The sequence below is a fragment of the Orycteropus afer genome, unplaced genomic scaffold, assembly GCF_000298275.1.
Source record: "Orycteropus afer afer isolate SDZICR_OR568_19922 unplaced genomic scaffold, OryAfe1.0 scaffold00247, whole genome shotgun sequence".
Taxonomy (NCBI): Eukaryota; Metazoa; Chordata; class Mammalia; order Tubulidentata; family Orycteropodidae; genus Orycteropus; species Orycteropus afer.
In genome coordinates, this window is record NW_006921834.1 from 3,902,807 (window position 1) to 3,916,063 (window position 13,257).

Below are 13,257 nucleotides of genomic sequence, written 5' to 3' on the forward strand. Positions count from 1 at the left end.
ATAGCTCTATAAATATTTTTTGATTGATGAATTGCATTACTAATGAGGCTGGTAGTGGGAAACTGGCTTGGCCAGGTATGGAAGAATGCCTTTTATGTCATTCCCAATACAGGTACTATGATTCCTTGCAAAAATCATCATAAGCTTCAATGCTGCATTGACCCTAAAGTGGACCACTCCTCAGAGCTTCTCTTTCCTTTAGTTTCCAAGCTCACGTTTCCAGGAGCACTTCGTTCATCAGCATCGTCATCACTAGGGTTGCCATGTACTAAGCACTTGCTGTTGGATAAAGGCCTTCTAACATTACCTCCTTCAGCTCTTGCAGCCATCAGGAAGCTATTGCTAACCCCGATTTACAGAACAGAAAATTGAGGCCCAGAAGGTAAAATGACTTGCCCAAGGCCATGCAATTGGAAAGCGGTGAGGGTGGTATTTGAACATAGGCCTAACTTCAAGGGCTCCATGCTGTTCATTCCTCTAAGCTGCAAGGTAGGAAGAAAGACCTGGAGATTGACTTCTGAAAAATCAGCCAATGAAAGTCCTATGGATCACAATGGTCTGACAGTAGTTCCTTCCACTGTGCATGGGATCGCCACGAGTCGGATGCTGACTTGAAGGCAGTGATCAACAAGAAGCTGCAAGGGAAGAGGAGGGAGGTGTTGTCATTTGAGTTCCAGCGAATCAACTATGACAATGAGAAGGATGAGGCCCCTTCCCATGGTGCTTCCGGAGGGGAATCTCTTCCCAAAAGCATGTACATCTATGGCTTTCAGAAAGACCCAGTCTGGTGAAAAATATACATTGTGGGTTAAATCAGTCCTTAGGGAACTTTTCTTTCTTTCCTGGGGTCCCAGTACTTTTCTCCCTGCTTCTTCTATCTGGCCTCAGCTTCTTGCTGTCTCACTTGGAGCAAATGCTCTCTTTCCAGGGATCAGGTGCATTTCCTTGACCTTATGCTCTAACCCCTCTGAATGGTCTATCTCCACACATTCAGAGAGGTTACAGCATAAGGTCAAAGAAACTCACCTGATCCCAGAATGACTCTTCATTTTTCTTGTATGCAGAATTAAGGATTATCCTGAAAATTAGGTCTGCAAACCCACATGGATAAAGGGGCAGCATCAATCATCTCCTCATCCTCAGCAGCTCCTGAGTGAAGAGAGATGTCTGTCACTTTGGCCTAGAGGCCAAATGATTAATTCCTCCACTCACAATTATATTATGGGTAGGTACCTCTTCAGCTTAAATACCAGAGAGCAATTTGGTTAGAGGAAATAACTCTGCTTGGTGACAACATTCCTATTTTATAGGTGAGGAAATGAGGATCTAGAGTGCTCTGTCACTTGCCAAATTTTACATGAAAGACTCTGGTAGAGGAGGGATTAGAACTCAGATTGCAGGCAGGCCATTTAGATGGCACTGCTCTAAAAGTTTCTGCAGGGAAGAAAAGAAATATTGCCGAGGATGGCAACTCTGGGTATTTTCAGCAGCTTCAGTCAAGTGCTGAGAAAACAACCCTGACCTGGTAAAGAAGTTGCTGCCTTGGCAGGTCAGGAGATGTGGATTAGGGAAACTCAACCCAAACCTGTGCTTTTGTGATCTTCCCATCACATCTCTCCATCACTTGTTCCAGCATATGCGAGGGTGGCAGGGATGAACTACCTCAGTGCTGGAGCCCAGGGAGGGGAAGTAATCAGAGACACTGTTTTCTGTCCTTCTTTGCTTTGGGCTTTCACCTGACGCTTCAGGTGAACTTAGCCCAGCTTTCTTCCCTGGAAGGGCATTTGGTTTTCTGCTTTTAAAGGAATTACAAAGAATATGAATAAAGACCTCACCAAGAGGGACTGATATTCAATTGATGGAGTAAATGTCTCATAGAATAGCCCAACACAGATAGACTCCCCTTCATGGATTGTCTATGGCTGGATAATATTCGTTAAAAAAATCCAAACATTTATTATTAGACACTATGTATTTAGACCTCAAAACAATCCTGCAAGTAGGGTAGAATCCTTGTTTTTACACATAAGGAAAGAAAGGCTCAAAGAGTCAAGTTCTTTGTTTGAGATCATCACACAATGAGAGGTAGATGTGGGATCTGAACCCAGGTCTTCTGAATTCCGTGATTACAGGCTTTCTGTTAGACCACCACTACCTTACTCTTGTGTGATATTTTGTAATTTTCAAAGGACTTTCACTTACATTATATCCTGTGAGGCTTACCTCAAATGAATGAAGTAGGAAGGAATTTGACATAAAAGAACATAAACAGTCTAAATCATGGCCCAAGGTCACTCAACCCAACACAATTCCTGCAGAGATCTCCTTATTAACCCAGGTTATTCTCCTTACTCTCCACTTATATTTGGCTTCCTCTTCCTAGCATCCTTTGGTGAGTTTCCCAGGGTGTAAAGTCATCTTGAGAACAGCCAGGGATAGACAAAGCCATTCCCTTTCCCCGTGTCCCCAAATAGACTACTACTAATAGCTAAGTGAAGAAGGTCTGGTAGTGCAGTGCCTAAGGCATCTGACTGCTAACTAGAAGGTTGGTGGCTCAAACCCACCAGCCACCCTGTGGAAGGAAGACTGGACAATCTACTTCTGTAAAGATTCCCCACCTCAGAAACCCAATAGGGGTTGCTATGAGTCAGAAAGGACTCGATGGCAGTGAGTTTTTTTTTTTTTTGGTTAGTAGCTAAGTGTACAGTGCTTACTAGACATGAAGCACTGTTCTAACCATTTTATATTTATTTAACTTTATTAATTCTCACAACAACTTCAAAAAATACCTGCTTTTATTACCCCATTTTACAGTTAAGGAAAGTAAAACACATAAAAACTAAGAATTTATCTAAGGTCAAATATCTAGTGAGCTGGGGTTCTAACCAGGCAGACAGGCTCTGGACAACTATAGAGTAGAGATGAGAGAATTAGCTGCAGAGCACATGAAACTACTCAACTTGAGGTTCTTCAGGATCTTTCAGACCAATCCTCTGTCTCTGACTGGCTTGTCCAAAGACCATCTCAGAGAGGCAGAGTGCTTACTGCCTATTTGAGTGGAATTCTGGAGCTATGGCCACCATATATTTCTTGGGGAGTCTGAGATCAATCCCTCCTGCTCTTGTCATAGCTTGTGAATGCTCATATATGGGAAGGAATCTGAGAATTCACTCTTGCCATATTTGGTGTGGTTGGGTGCGGAGGTGGGTTTGGCATGGGGGTGGAGGATAATTGAGTTCTTGGAAGTTAGAGCAGTAACTCATTTGTTTTCCTGGTCTACCATCAAAGGTCCTCCATTCCTTTCCCACTCCCCCACACCTGAACTCAGATGGAACACCCATGGTCTTCACTAGGGTTTCCAAAACTTCAAGAATCATAAGGATTATCTGGGGGGATTTCTTAAAATCATACTCAAGCTTCCTCTCCTAGAGATTTTCATTCTGTAGGACTAGGGTGCAACCTACATCTGGATATTTATTTTCTTACAGATCAGTCACTAGTCAGTCAATATGTTACCCTGTGCTAGAAGCTGAAGATTCAGAATGAGTAGAACTGACTCCCTTTCTTAACAGAGCTCAGAGACTAGAAGAGGTACTAACAAATAGATAATTAAGTATATTTTATGGCAGTACCGTGATAGGAAAAGTTCAGGGGTAGTAGGAAAACATGGAAGCATATTTAACCCAGACCAGGTGGTGCTGGAGGAGGAGATACAAAGACCACCAGAACTGAGGTGGGGCCACAACATTAACTCCCATCCTAAGATGAATGGGAACCTTGAGCTGACTCAGCCAGCCAGCTCATGTATCCCCATTTTCTTTCACCTCTTGCTTATGGATCCAGAAATGTTGAGTGGAGGGGCTTGGTCTAAGACTTTTTGTCAGCACATGTCCCCACTCTTTCCCCAAACATCATACTTTTTGGTTCCATATCTCGAATCTACTTTTTTCTCCTGATCAGATATTTTATCTCAATTTTAATTTCTTTCTTTAAAACAGAATTTCCCAGCTCAAAATCTAGGCCTGTTTGGATGGATGTCTTTGAGAGGGGCTGAGGCAGTGGCAGAGGTGGAGGGTCCCCTGTTGTATCCATGCATGCCCCAATTCCTGCAATTTAGGCCCTTCTTTGGATATGTCTCTGAAGTGATGGGCATAGGTGACATGTCACCGGAAGACAATGTCCATGGTGGGAGAAACAGGCTTGGCCACTGCCTAAACCTGTGGGTACACAGGCACTGCAGGGAATGTCTAGCCCACCTGGAAGAGGTTGCCTGGTCCTCACCTCCTGTGTCATGGGGCTTGGTGGCTCCTAATTTGTGGTATCTAAACTCAATTCATTCTTCTGTACCAGGTACTGCTTGGGTTCCCTAAGACCCTTGAGGAAATAACATGAAAGGAGGGAGGAGAGCTCCTGTCTTTTGTTATGTGGCAAGTTTGGGTGATTAAGCTAAGAAAGCAAAGCCACTTTGGTCCACAGGATTATCTTTGAGGTGTGTTGGGAACCTAGAAGTAACTTATTGCCTGTGAGGCAAACCAAACCCAAGATGACTCTCTGCTAATTGCTTGCCTCTCCTTCCACCAAGCCAAACTCATTGGTATATAAAGACCAGTCTCCTCTGTCATCCTCATCCTCTGCCTTCATCCTTTTCAACTCTTGCTAAGTGATTTCTAGCTCATCCCCAAGCTTTCTCACCATGAACAGACAAGTCTGCAAGAAATCCTTCAGTAGTGGGAGCCAGGGCTTCTCTGGTCGCTCTGCTGTGGTCTCCGGCAGCAGCAGGATGAGCTGTGTGGCTCGGTCTGGGGGAGCCAATGGAGGGGCCTGTGGGTTCCGGAGTGGAGCAGGTGGCTTTGGCAGCCGCAGCCTCTACAACCTGGGTGGCAATAGGAGCATCTCCATCAGCGTGGCAGCCGGTGGTTCCCGGGCTGGTGGCTTTGGTGGAGGACGTAGCAGCTGTGGTAGTGGCTTTGGGGGTGGTTATGGAGGTGGCTTTGGTGGAGGGAGAGGACTAGGAGGTGGCTTTGGTGGAACTGGTGGCTTTGGAGGAGTTGGTGGGTTTGGAGGAGTTGGTGGGTTTGGAGGAGCTGGTGGCTTTGGTGGTCCTGGTGGCTTTGGTGGTCCTGGTGGCTTTGGTCCTGGTGGCTTCCCTGGAGGAATCCATGAGGTAACTGTCAACCAGAGCCTCCTGCAACCCCTCAATGTGGAAATTGACCCCCAGATTGGGCAGGTAAAGGCCCAAGAGCGGGAGCAAATCAAGACCCTCAACAACAAGTTTGCCTCCTTCATCGACAAGGTGAGAGCAAAGCCCAGAGGTGTTGTGGAGGGTTTGGGCTGCACAAGGAGTTGGTATAGGAAGATGCCAGTGGGACCTGGCCTGCTTAGAGGTAGAGGTGACTGGCTCGACTTGGTTCTGCCTTGACATGTGGGACAGTGATAACTCTTCCTCTATGGAGCCTATTTTCCAAGCTGTGAAATGGGGAAAGTGTTCCTGCTCCTGATTTCTTTCTAAGGGTAGATGTACCAGGAGAAATGAGGTGAGGGTCTAAACATACTCTTAGCTCTTTTGAAGAGCTCCAGTTTCCTTATCAACAAAATAGGGATAATAACACCTTCTTCACAGGTGGTTCTGGGGAGTCAATGAAAATGTTGTTGTTGTTATATACTGTCGAGTCAGATCCGACTTGGGTTTCCAAGGCAGTATCACTATGGAAATAGATTGCCCCATTTTCCTTCTGAGGAGTGGCTGGTGGGTTTGAACCACCACCTTTCTGGTTAGCAGTCAAGTGCCTTAGGCACTATGCTACCAGAGCTCCCTCAATGAAAATAGAATATGTGAAAATAGCTTGTATAGAGTAAGTACTCAACAAATTCTAGTTCTTCCCTTTCTAAATCCTCAGCCTTCCCCAATTCCATAAAACAAAGGCTGTTGCAGACTGAAGAGCTGAACTCATCACCCTTTGGGAAGGGGGACCCCATCTACCCAAACAAGAGGCTGACTCTTTTTCTTGCTTCTCTTGATGTAGGTGCGGTTCCTGGAGCAGCAGAATAAGGTCCTGGAGACCAAGTGGAACCTGCTTCAGCAGCAGACCACAGGTTCCGGTTCAGGCCCCAACAACTTGGAGCCCTTCTTTGAATCCTACATCAGCTACTTGCGCAGGCAATTGGATTTGCTTCTAGGGGAAAGACAAAACCTGGACGGAGAGTTGAAGAATGTGCAGGACCTGGTGGAAGACTTCAAAAAGAAGTAAGGGCCCCACCTGGGGAGTTTCCTCTTATGAGGAATTAGCAGGGAGGCATAGTCCCAATTTGAAATTTCGCCTGTTCCTGACTGCACCTTCAGTCAATACTTTTGGTTGGATTTGAGTGAAGCATGACCAACCAAACAAAAGAGGATGAGAGGCTGGGGATTGAGATGCATGGGTGGCTGACTATTACGTATTTTCTAGTTCCTGACTCCAGGCAGATCCGCTCCTATACCAGCCCAGATTAACAAAAGAAACCTCTCAGAGTTTAAAACTCTTTAGGGCGGGGATCCTTCCACACTTTACTGTATATGGGAATCACCTTGCCTATTCTTGTGCTTCAGTCCTAGATATTCTGAATCAGGAATGGAATAGGTCACAGGAGTCAGTATTCAATAGTTACTAGGGATTCTGGGAAGGGCCCAGGGCTGCAGTTGGTAAAATATTCTTTCAACGTGTCCAGTACAATGTCCTACTTCTGTAACTTCAGGTAGCCTGTTCCTGTGTGTTCAGAGTTGTAGTTCACACTTCCTGGATGAGGGGAAACTGTACATCTCAAGGTGGGGATGGGGTTCCAGACATCCCCGAGGCTCAGAACTAATAGAGATAAGCATACCTGCTCTGGGGAGGTCTTTTCAGCCTCCCATCCCAGAGGTCCCATTCCAATTCAATTGCACAAATCCTCATGGGCAACAACTTTGTGGTAGGCTCTGTGCTGAGCATTGGCAATTCAGTGGCAACCCAGATTCACTCTTCCAGAAACATCTTTTCTTAGAATCTTCTCAATTCTTTGATCTTCATAAAATTCAGATTCTTTGAGATTTTTGTCATTAACAGGCAGGAATCTTATGGTCTTGATGCTTTCAGAAAATGTAAGTTCATTCTCACCCTACATTCTTATAGAAGCAACTATAATCAAGGAAAAGAGAAACAGAGACAAAAGCACCAGGTGTGAGAAATATCTCTTGGTCCCATGTGTATACTTAGTGCTTTGTGAAGTTGATCAAAGATCCCAGGCAAGTAATCAGGCTCCTTGAAGTCTTCTACCACCTCTACCTGCCTGCCCACACCTCTGCCCATCACCCAGACTTAGAGAAAGGTGAAGGAGTGCCTTGAACTCTGAAAACTCTCAGGCAGGACTAGTTACATAATTTGCAGGGGGTTGTGCAAAATGAAAAGACAGGTCCTCTTCTTCAAAAATTATTAAAATTTCAAGGTGGTAACAACAAAGCATGAAACCAAGTCAATGACCCTCTTAGTACAGGGTCTTGGACAACTGTGCAGGTAAACTCCTGGGAAACTGGCTCTGTCTCTGGGTAAGGAGATGCCACATGAGTGATTGGCATCCTCATCTCTTTCTTGCCCCCCCCCTTCTGAAATGTCTCTGTCAAAATGTGTCCTCTTTCTCTCCCAGGTATGAAGATGAGATCAATAAACGCACTGCAGCAGAGAATGAGTTTGTGGGACTCAAGAAGGTAGGTGAGCTAGGATGGGCAGATCTGGCTCCATTTGTGGGGGTCCCTGCAGTGGAGGTGGTGTTTCCTTACAGTTTTGGAAATGGGGTGTTTGATGAAAGAAGTTGCTCTGAGTACATTATTAGTGTGGGGGAGATCTTAAATGTTGATGTGACTAATGAGATGATTAGTAATATGAACAAATAATGAACATTTTAGGTCTAGCATCGGTCAAGGTTTTCAGCCTCCAAATGTACCCTGGATGTTATTTATTTATTTTTTGATGATTTTTTAAAATTGTGGTAAATATATAGGTACAAAATATTGGCCATTTCAACAATCTTCATATGTACAGTTCAGTGACATTAGATATGTTCATTATGTTGTTAAACCATTACCATTACTGAATTTTTCCATTCCCCATAACAGGAAATCAGTATCCCCCAAGCATTGTGCCTTCCTTTCCCTTTCCCTCCCTGGATATTAATAATAATAATCAGCAAATACTTGTAGCATGTTTAAGTCAGCTATTCTAAAGATGAAGTATTGAGAAGAAAACTCTCCCTTCTATCCAGGAGGTTGGGTTTTTGGTACTCTATAAATTAATTAGGTAAATGTGATTTTTCTACCCTAAAAATGGATTGTTACCCTGTTCCTGGTTAATGTGGTTTGTATTTTGTTCAGGCATTGGAGTTTGATTGATTAAAGCAGTTGAAAGGAAGAAAACCACTTTGATTTTCTTCCTTTTAAAAGGGAAGGGAAGGTGAGAAGTTACACTTGGAAGGGGGAGAAGCAGGCATAGCAGGGAAAGGGAAAAGAGGAGAGGTAAGGGCTTAGGAAGACGCATGGGTGGGATGGGAACAGAGGGTCATTACTTTGGGTTTCTGACCTCCCCCCAGGATGTGGATGTGGCTTACATGAATAAGGTGGACCTGCAGGCCCGTGTGGACAGCCTTACGGATGAACTCAACTTCTTAAGGACCCTCTATGAGATGGTGAGTCTTTGCTTTGCCCATTCCAGTTCCTTCCTGTCTGCATCTCCTCAAGCATAATTTAAAGGGATAAAAGTCAAACAGCAGGCCACTCAGACATCCAGGAAAAGGGCTCAGAACTCAGCTCTGCCCAACCCAGGAAATGCTAACTTAACTCCCCAACCTGCTTAGATCTGGCTCCAAATCCTCCAGGGTCCTCCTCTGCCCTCTTTATTTATCCTCTGTCATCAGCCCTCTTTATTCTTCACCTTCCCTCTGGCTTCCACACCAGCATCACAACTTGCTTCATCAGAATACTCCTCCTTACTGCAGTCCCATGGAAACCCGCTCAGTAGCTTCACAACCTGATTATAGTTATGTATTTTCCTCCAGCCTTGTTGTTTGGCTTCTGTTGGGTTGTAGCAAGGCCTGAGATGCAGGATTAATTTTCTAACTGTCCCACTCCTGGTCCCGTTCTTGGGGATATCTCTGGCAGTAGAGGATTCTTAGACTTCATCCCCAGTATCCCTTGGGGCCAGTGGCATGGAAAGTATGATCATTCATGTTCCTTGCAGGAGCTGTCCCAGATGCAGAGCCATGTCAGTGACACGTCTGTGGTGCTGTCTATGGACAATAACCGCTGCCTGGACCTGGACAGCATCATTGCTGAGGTCAAGGCTCAGTATGAGGAGATTGCCCAGAAGAGCAAGGCTGAGGCTGAGGCCCTGTACCAGACCAAGGTGAGAGTCTTCCCTCTGTCCCCACACTCTAGGGAAAAAAATTTTAAGTCCTGATGGCCTTCTTAGAGGATGTGCCAACACTACAATACTGATGGGTTTCTCCTTTGTCAGCTTGGGGAGCTGCAGACCACAGCTGGTAGGCATGGTGACGACCTCAGGAGCACAAAGAGTGAGATTATGGAGCTCAACAGGATGATCCAGAGGCTGCGTGCAGAGATTGAGAATGTTAAGAAGCAGGTGAGTCCAGGCTTTATGGAGAGTTCCTGGAGGTCTTCTGGGCCCTGGGGAGAAGCAGCTTCTGCCACACACTTTCTCTGTCTTTTCATAGTGTCACATGTTGTTGTTTGCCGTCGAGTCGGCCCCGACTCATAGCGACCCCTCCTTGGGTTTCCGAGGCAGTATCACTACGGAAGTAGGATTGCCCAACCTTCCTTCTGAGGAGTGGCTGGTGGGTTTGAACCGCCTGCCTTCTGGTTAGCAGTCAAGTGCCTTAGCCACTATGCTACTGGAGCTCCATGTAAGATAGCACAATTTCTGGAAACCTCTTCCCTCCCAGATGTTCCATCTCTAACTTAGTCCCTAATACTAACTGGTCCAAAAGAGAAAAAGTTGTTCATTCTGGGTTGACTAGCAAATCTTGCAACTGCAGTGGTGGCCTTAAACACTCAGCTCTCAGCAGAATCTACTTTCAGCTGAGTTATTTATCACACTCTTCAGGGCTGACTGGTATCGTTGGATAGAAGTGACTAAGTAGGTGTTTTAAAAATAGTCTTTCAAGAAAGATCAGAGACTTACCAGATCACTACTAATATTATCAGTCTAGGAAAGCAAATTAGTATCCTTTTCTTTGATGAGACATGAATTAATTTCCATTTGCCAGAGATGAATGAGTTCATTGCAGATTGACTCCTGTGTCCTAAGCATGCACCATTGAGATTCTAAGGAAGTGGAAGGAGGGATGCTGGATGGGGAAGAGCTCTCCCCTCAGGATGCTAACTGGCTTTCTACCTCCCCCTGCCCAGAATGCCAATCTTCAGGCAGCCATTGCAGAAGCCGAGCAGCGTGGGGAGCTGGCCCTCAAGGATGCTAATGCCAAGCTTCAAAGCCTTCAGGCTGCCCTGCAGCAGGCCAAGGATGACCTGGCCCGGCTGCTGCGCGATTACCAGGAGCTGATGAATGTCAAGCTGGCCCTGGATGTGGAGATCGCCACCTACAGGAAGCTGCTGGAAGGCGAGGAGTGCAGGTGAGGGGCTGTAGGGTCAGCATTCTCCAGATATGATTTTATAGAGATTGTAGAAAGAGAGCAAGGTGATAAGAAGAGGACAGACAACTCAGTCCAAGGGCAAGGAGTCTCCCGAAGGACAGTTAAGGATTCAAATTCCATTATGTTTTGCTAATCAAGAACATTCAATTCTTATCTTTATCATATATGTCAGTATTGTATTACATACTTTTATTGATCCTCACTATGTGCAATGTGCTGGGAGCTCTGGTAGCATAGTGCCTAAGGCATTTGATTGCTAACCAGAAGGCTGGTGGTTCAAACCCACCAGCCACTCCTCGAAAAGAAGATTGGATGATCTCCTTCTGCAGTGATACTGCCTTGGAAACCCAAGGAGGGGTCACTATGAGTCAGATCCGACTCGATGGCAGTGAGTTTGAGTGAGATGTGCAATGTGCTAGCAGAAGTGCATTGGGGCTGTTGCAAAAGTTATAGACCTGTGCTGTTCACTGGACCTCTGAGATGAAAATGTTTTATATTTGTGCTATCTAATACAGTAGCTACTAGCCACTTGAGGACTTGAAATATGACTAAACCAAAAAAACCAAACCCACTGCTATTGAGTCAATTCCAACTCATAGTGACCCCATTGGGTTTCCAAGGCTGTAACTCTTTACAGAAGTAGATTGCCTCATCCTCCTCCCACGGAGCAGCTAGTGGGTTTGAACCACTGACCTTCTAATTAGCAGCCAAATGCCTTATCTGCTATGCCACCAGAGCTCCTTTGAAATGTGGCTAGTAAGTTTTAAATTTAATTTAAATAGCCTAATGTAGTTAGTGGCTATCATATTGGATGATTCAGTATAGATAGTCCTGCAACCTACCACCCCTAAGATTGAGTCCCTATGGGGAGGTGGTTGATAAATACATACTCTGGAAAAAAATAACACAATATCAAGCAACATATATAAGTGTTTAGTGAGTGAATACTAAGGGAATACCAAGAATTGAGAGTTTTTTTTTTTCCTGACTCCCTGCCCATGCATCTTGTGTTAAGAGTTTTTGTTCTCAAGCAACTCCCAATATGATGGAGGAAGCAGAATCCAAGTATGAGAAGAAAAGTTATGGACATTTTATGAGTTTCTATTGAAAGGAGTGAGAGTGAAGTTGGTGCTAAGTGTATTGAGAGTTGTGGGATAAACAGGGAGTGGCCAGCACCAGCGGGGCCTGAATAGGCAAGGTATATAGACCCATTCTATGTTTGTAAAGATGCCTGCTCCATAAATAAGAACAAGTCACAAGAATAAGAGCAGCATGGGCATGCAAATTCATCATGTGTTAAATGTCAGCCCTTCTCATACTTTCCCACCTTGAACAACAACCATCACCATCACCACCACCACTCTGGGAGGGCTCACTGGGTAGAGAAAGAGAGAAGGGGCATGCTAAGGAGAGATGATGTTTTCAGTGGGGAATGAGAGGTGAGGATGGGCTCATCAAGTGGGATTGGGAGAGGAAGTAATTTGCTTGGCTCTGAAGGTTTTGGGTCTAAAGGAAAACCCTCTTTTCCTTTAGATAGAGAGATGGAGGAGGTACTATAAGTCTCAACCTCTGAAGCAACCCCCTTTCCTGGGGAAATCTGGTCATGGAGACAGATTGTAAAAGCCTTTCACTCTAATAGGAAAAATGGGAAGATATGGTTCCCAAGGTTATGTCCCCTCAGCTAGTTGGTGGTTGGCTCATTGCAAAAATAATTCACATCTCCTTCTCTCCTTTTCAGGATGTCTGGAGAATGTCAGAGTTCTGTGAGCATTTGTAAGTAGCCTATTCAGAAACTTTCTCCTTGGGTTGTAGTAGAAGCACCTAGAAACATCCTCACTGACTTTCAGGCAGGAGGGTCTGACTTATCCAGGAGGCCAGGCCAACAGACAATATTTAATGTCAAGCTATGGCTACATTCTGCCCCTAGTGCAAGCTGGCAACCTCTCAGCTCTAAATTAAAATCCCTGTGGTCTTGGGGAGTTCACTAGATTGAAGAAATAGAAATTTATGTGGACACTTCTGGCCTCTGTTCTTGGACAAGTACACTCGAGGATTGGGCTCACTTTTGTGGTTTACAAGCAGGCCATAGAGAAGTTGAGCATCTTTTAGCCATATAGCTCTTCGGAGAGTTGGGATACAAATACAGGCGTCTAGCTCTCACAGCCTTTAGAGTGACTGGAGTGCTTCTTCCCTGTAGCGGTGGTCAACAATGTTACCAGCACAAGCAGCAGCTCTGGTGCTAGCCGTGGAAGCTTTGGAGGAGTCAGCAGCAGCAGCAGTGGTGGTTATAGAGGCAGCAGCAGCAGCAACAGAGGCAGCAGCGGAGGCCATGGAAGAGTCAGTGGAAGCAGCGGTGGGGCCCAGGGCAGCAGTGGAGGCTACCAGAGTGGCAGCAGCAGTGGGAGCTACCAGAGTGGCAGCAGGCTTGGCAGTGGAGGCAGCAGCTCTGTGAGCCAAAGTGGTATTGGCTCTGGCTCTGGCAGCATCCAGACCTCTGGAAGCACTGGCTACAAGTCTGGCAGTGGAGGGAGCATTGGCGTCCGCTTCTCCCAGACCACCAGCTCAAGCCAGCATGGCTCCAAGTGA

General features: G+C 45.5%; 1 protein-coding gene across 1 annotated transcript; it reads left to right on the forward strand.

The window, feature by feature from the left end:
- The first annotated feature begins 4,693 nt into the window (after positions 1–4,693).
- On the forward strand, positions 4,694–13,257 carry LOC103204359 (keratin, type II cytoskeletal 2 oral). The gene is made up of 9 exons (XM_007949547.2): positions 4,694–5,293; positions 6,024–6,244; positions 7,657–7,717; positions 8,596–8,691; positions 9,243–9,407; positions 9,519–9,644; positions 10,430–10,650; positions 12,410–12,444; positions 12,869–13,257. The coding sequence occupies exons 1-9, from the start codon at positions 4,694–4,696 to the stop codon at positions 13,255–13,257; spliced, it is 1,914 nt and encodes a 637-aa protein (XP_007947738.1).

What these genes read in the sequence shown, in the direction of transcription:
- LOC103204359 (XM_007949547.2), top strand. Translation starts at nt 4,694, where the DNA reads ATGAACAGACAAGTCTGCAAGAAATCCTTCAGTAGTGGGAGCCAGGGC. An exon ending in TTGCCTCCTTCATCGACAAG is followed by an intron (nt 5,294 to 6,023) that starts GTGAGAGCAAAG and finishes CTCTTGATGTAG; the next exon opens with GTGCGGTTCCTGGAGCAGCA. An exon ending in GTGGAAGACTTCAAAAAGAA is followed by an intron (nt 6,245 to 7,656) that starts GTAAGGGCCCCA and finishes TTTCTCTCCCAG; the next exon opens with GTATGAAGATGAGATCAATA.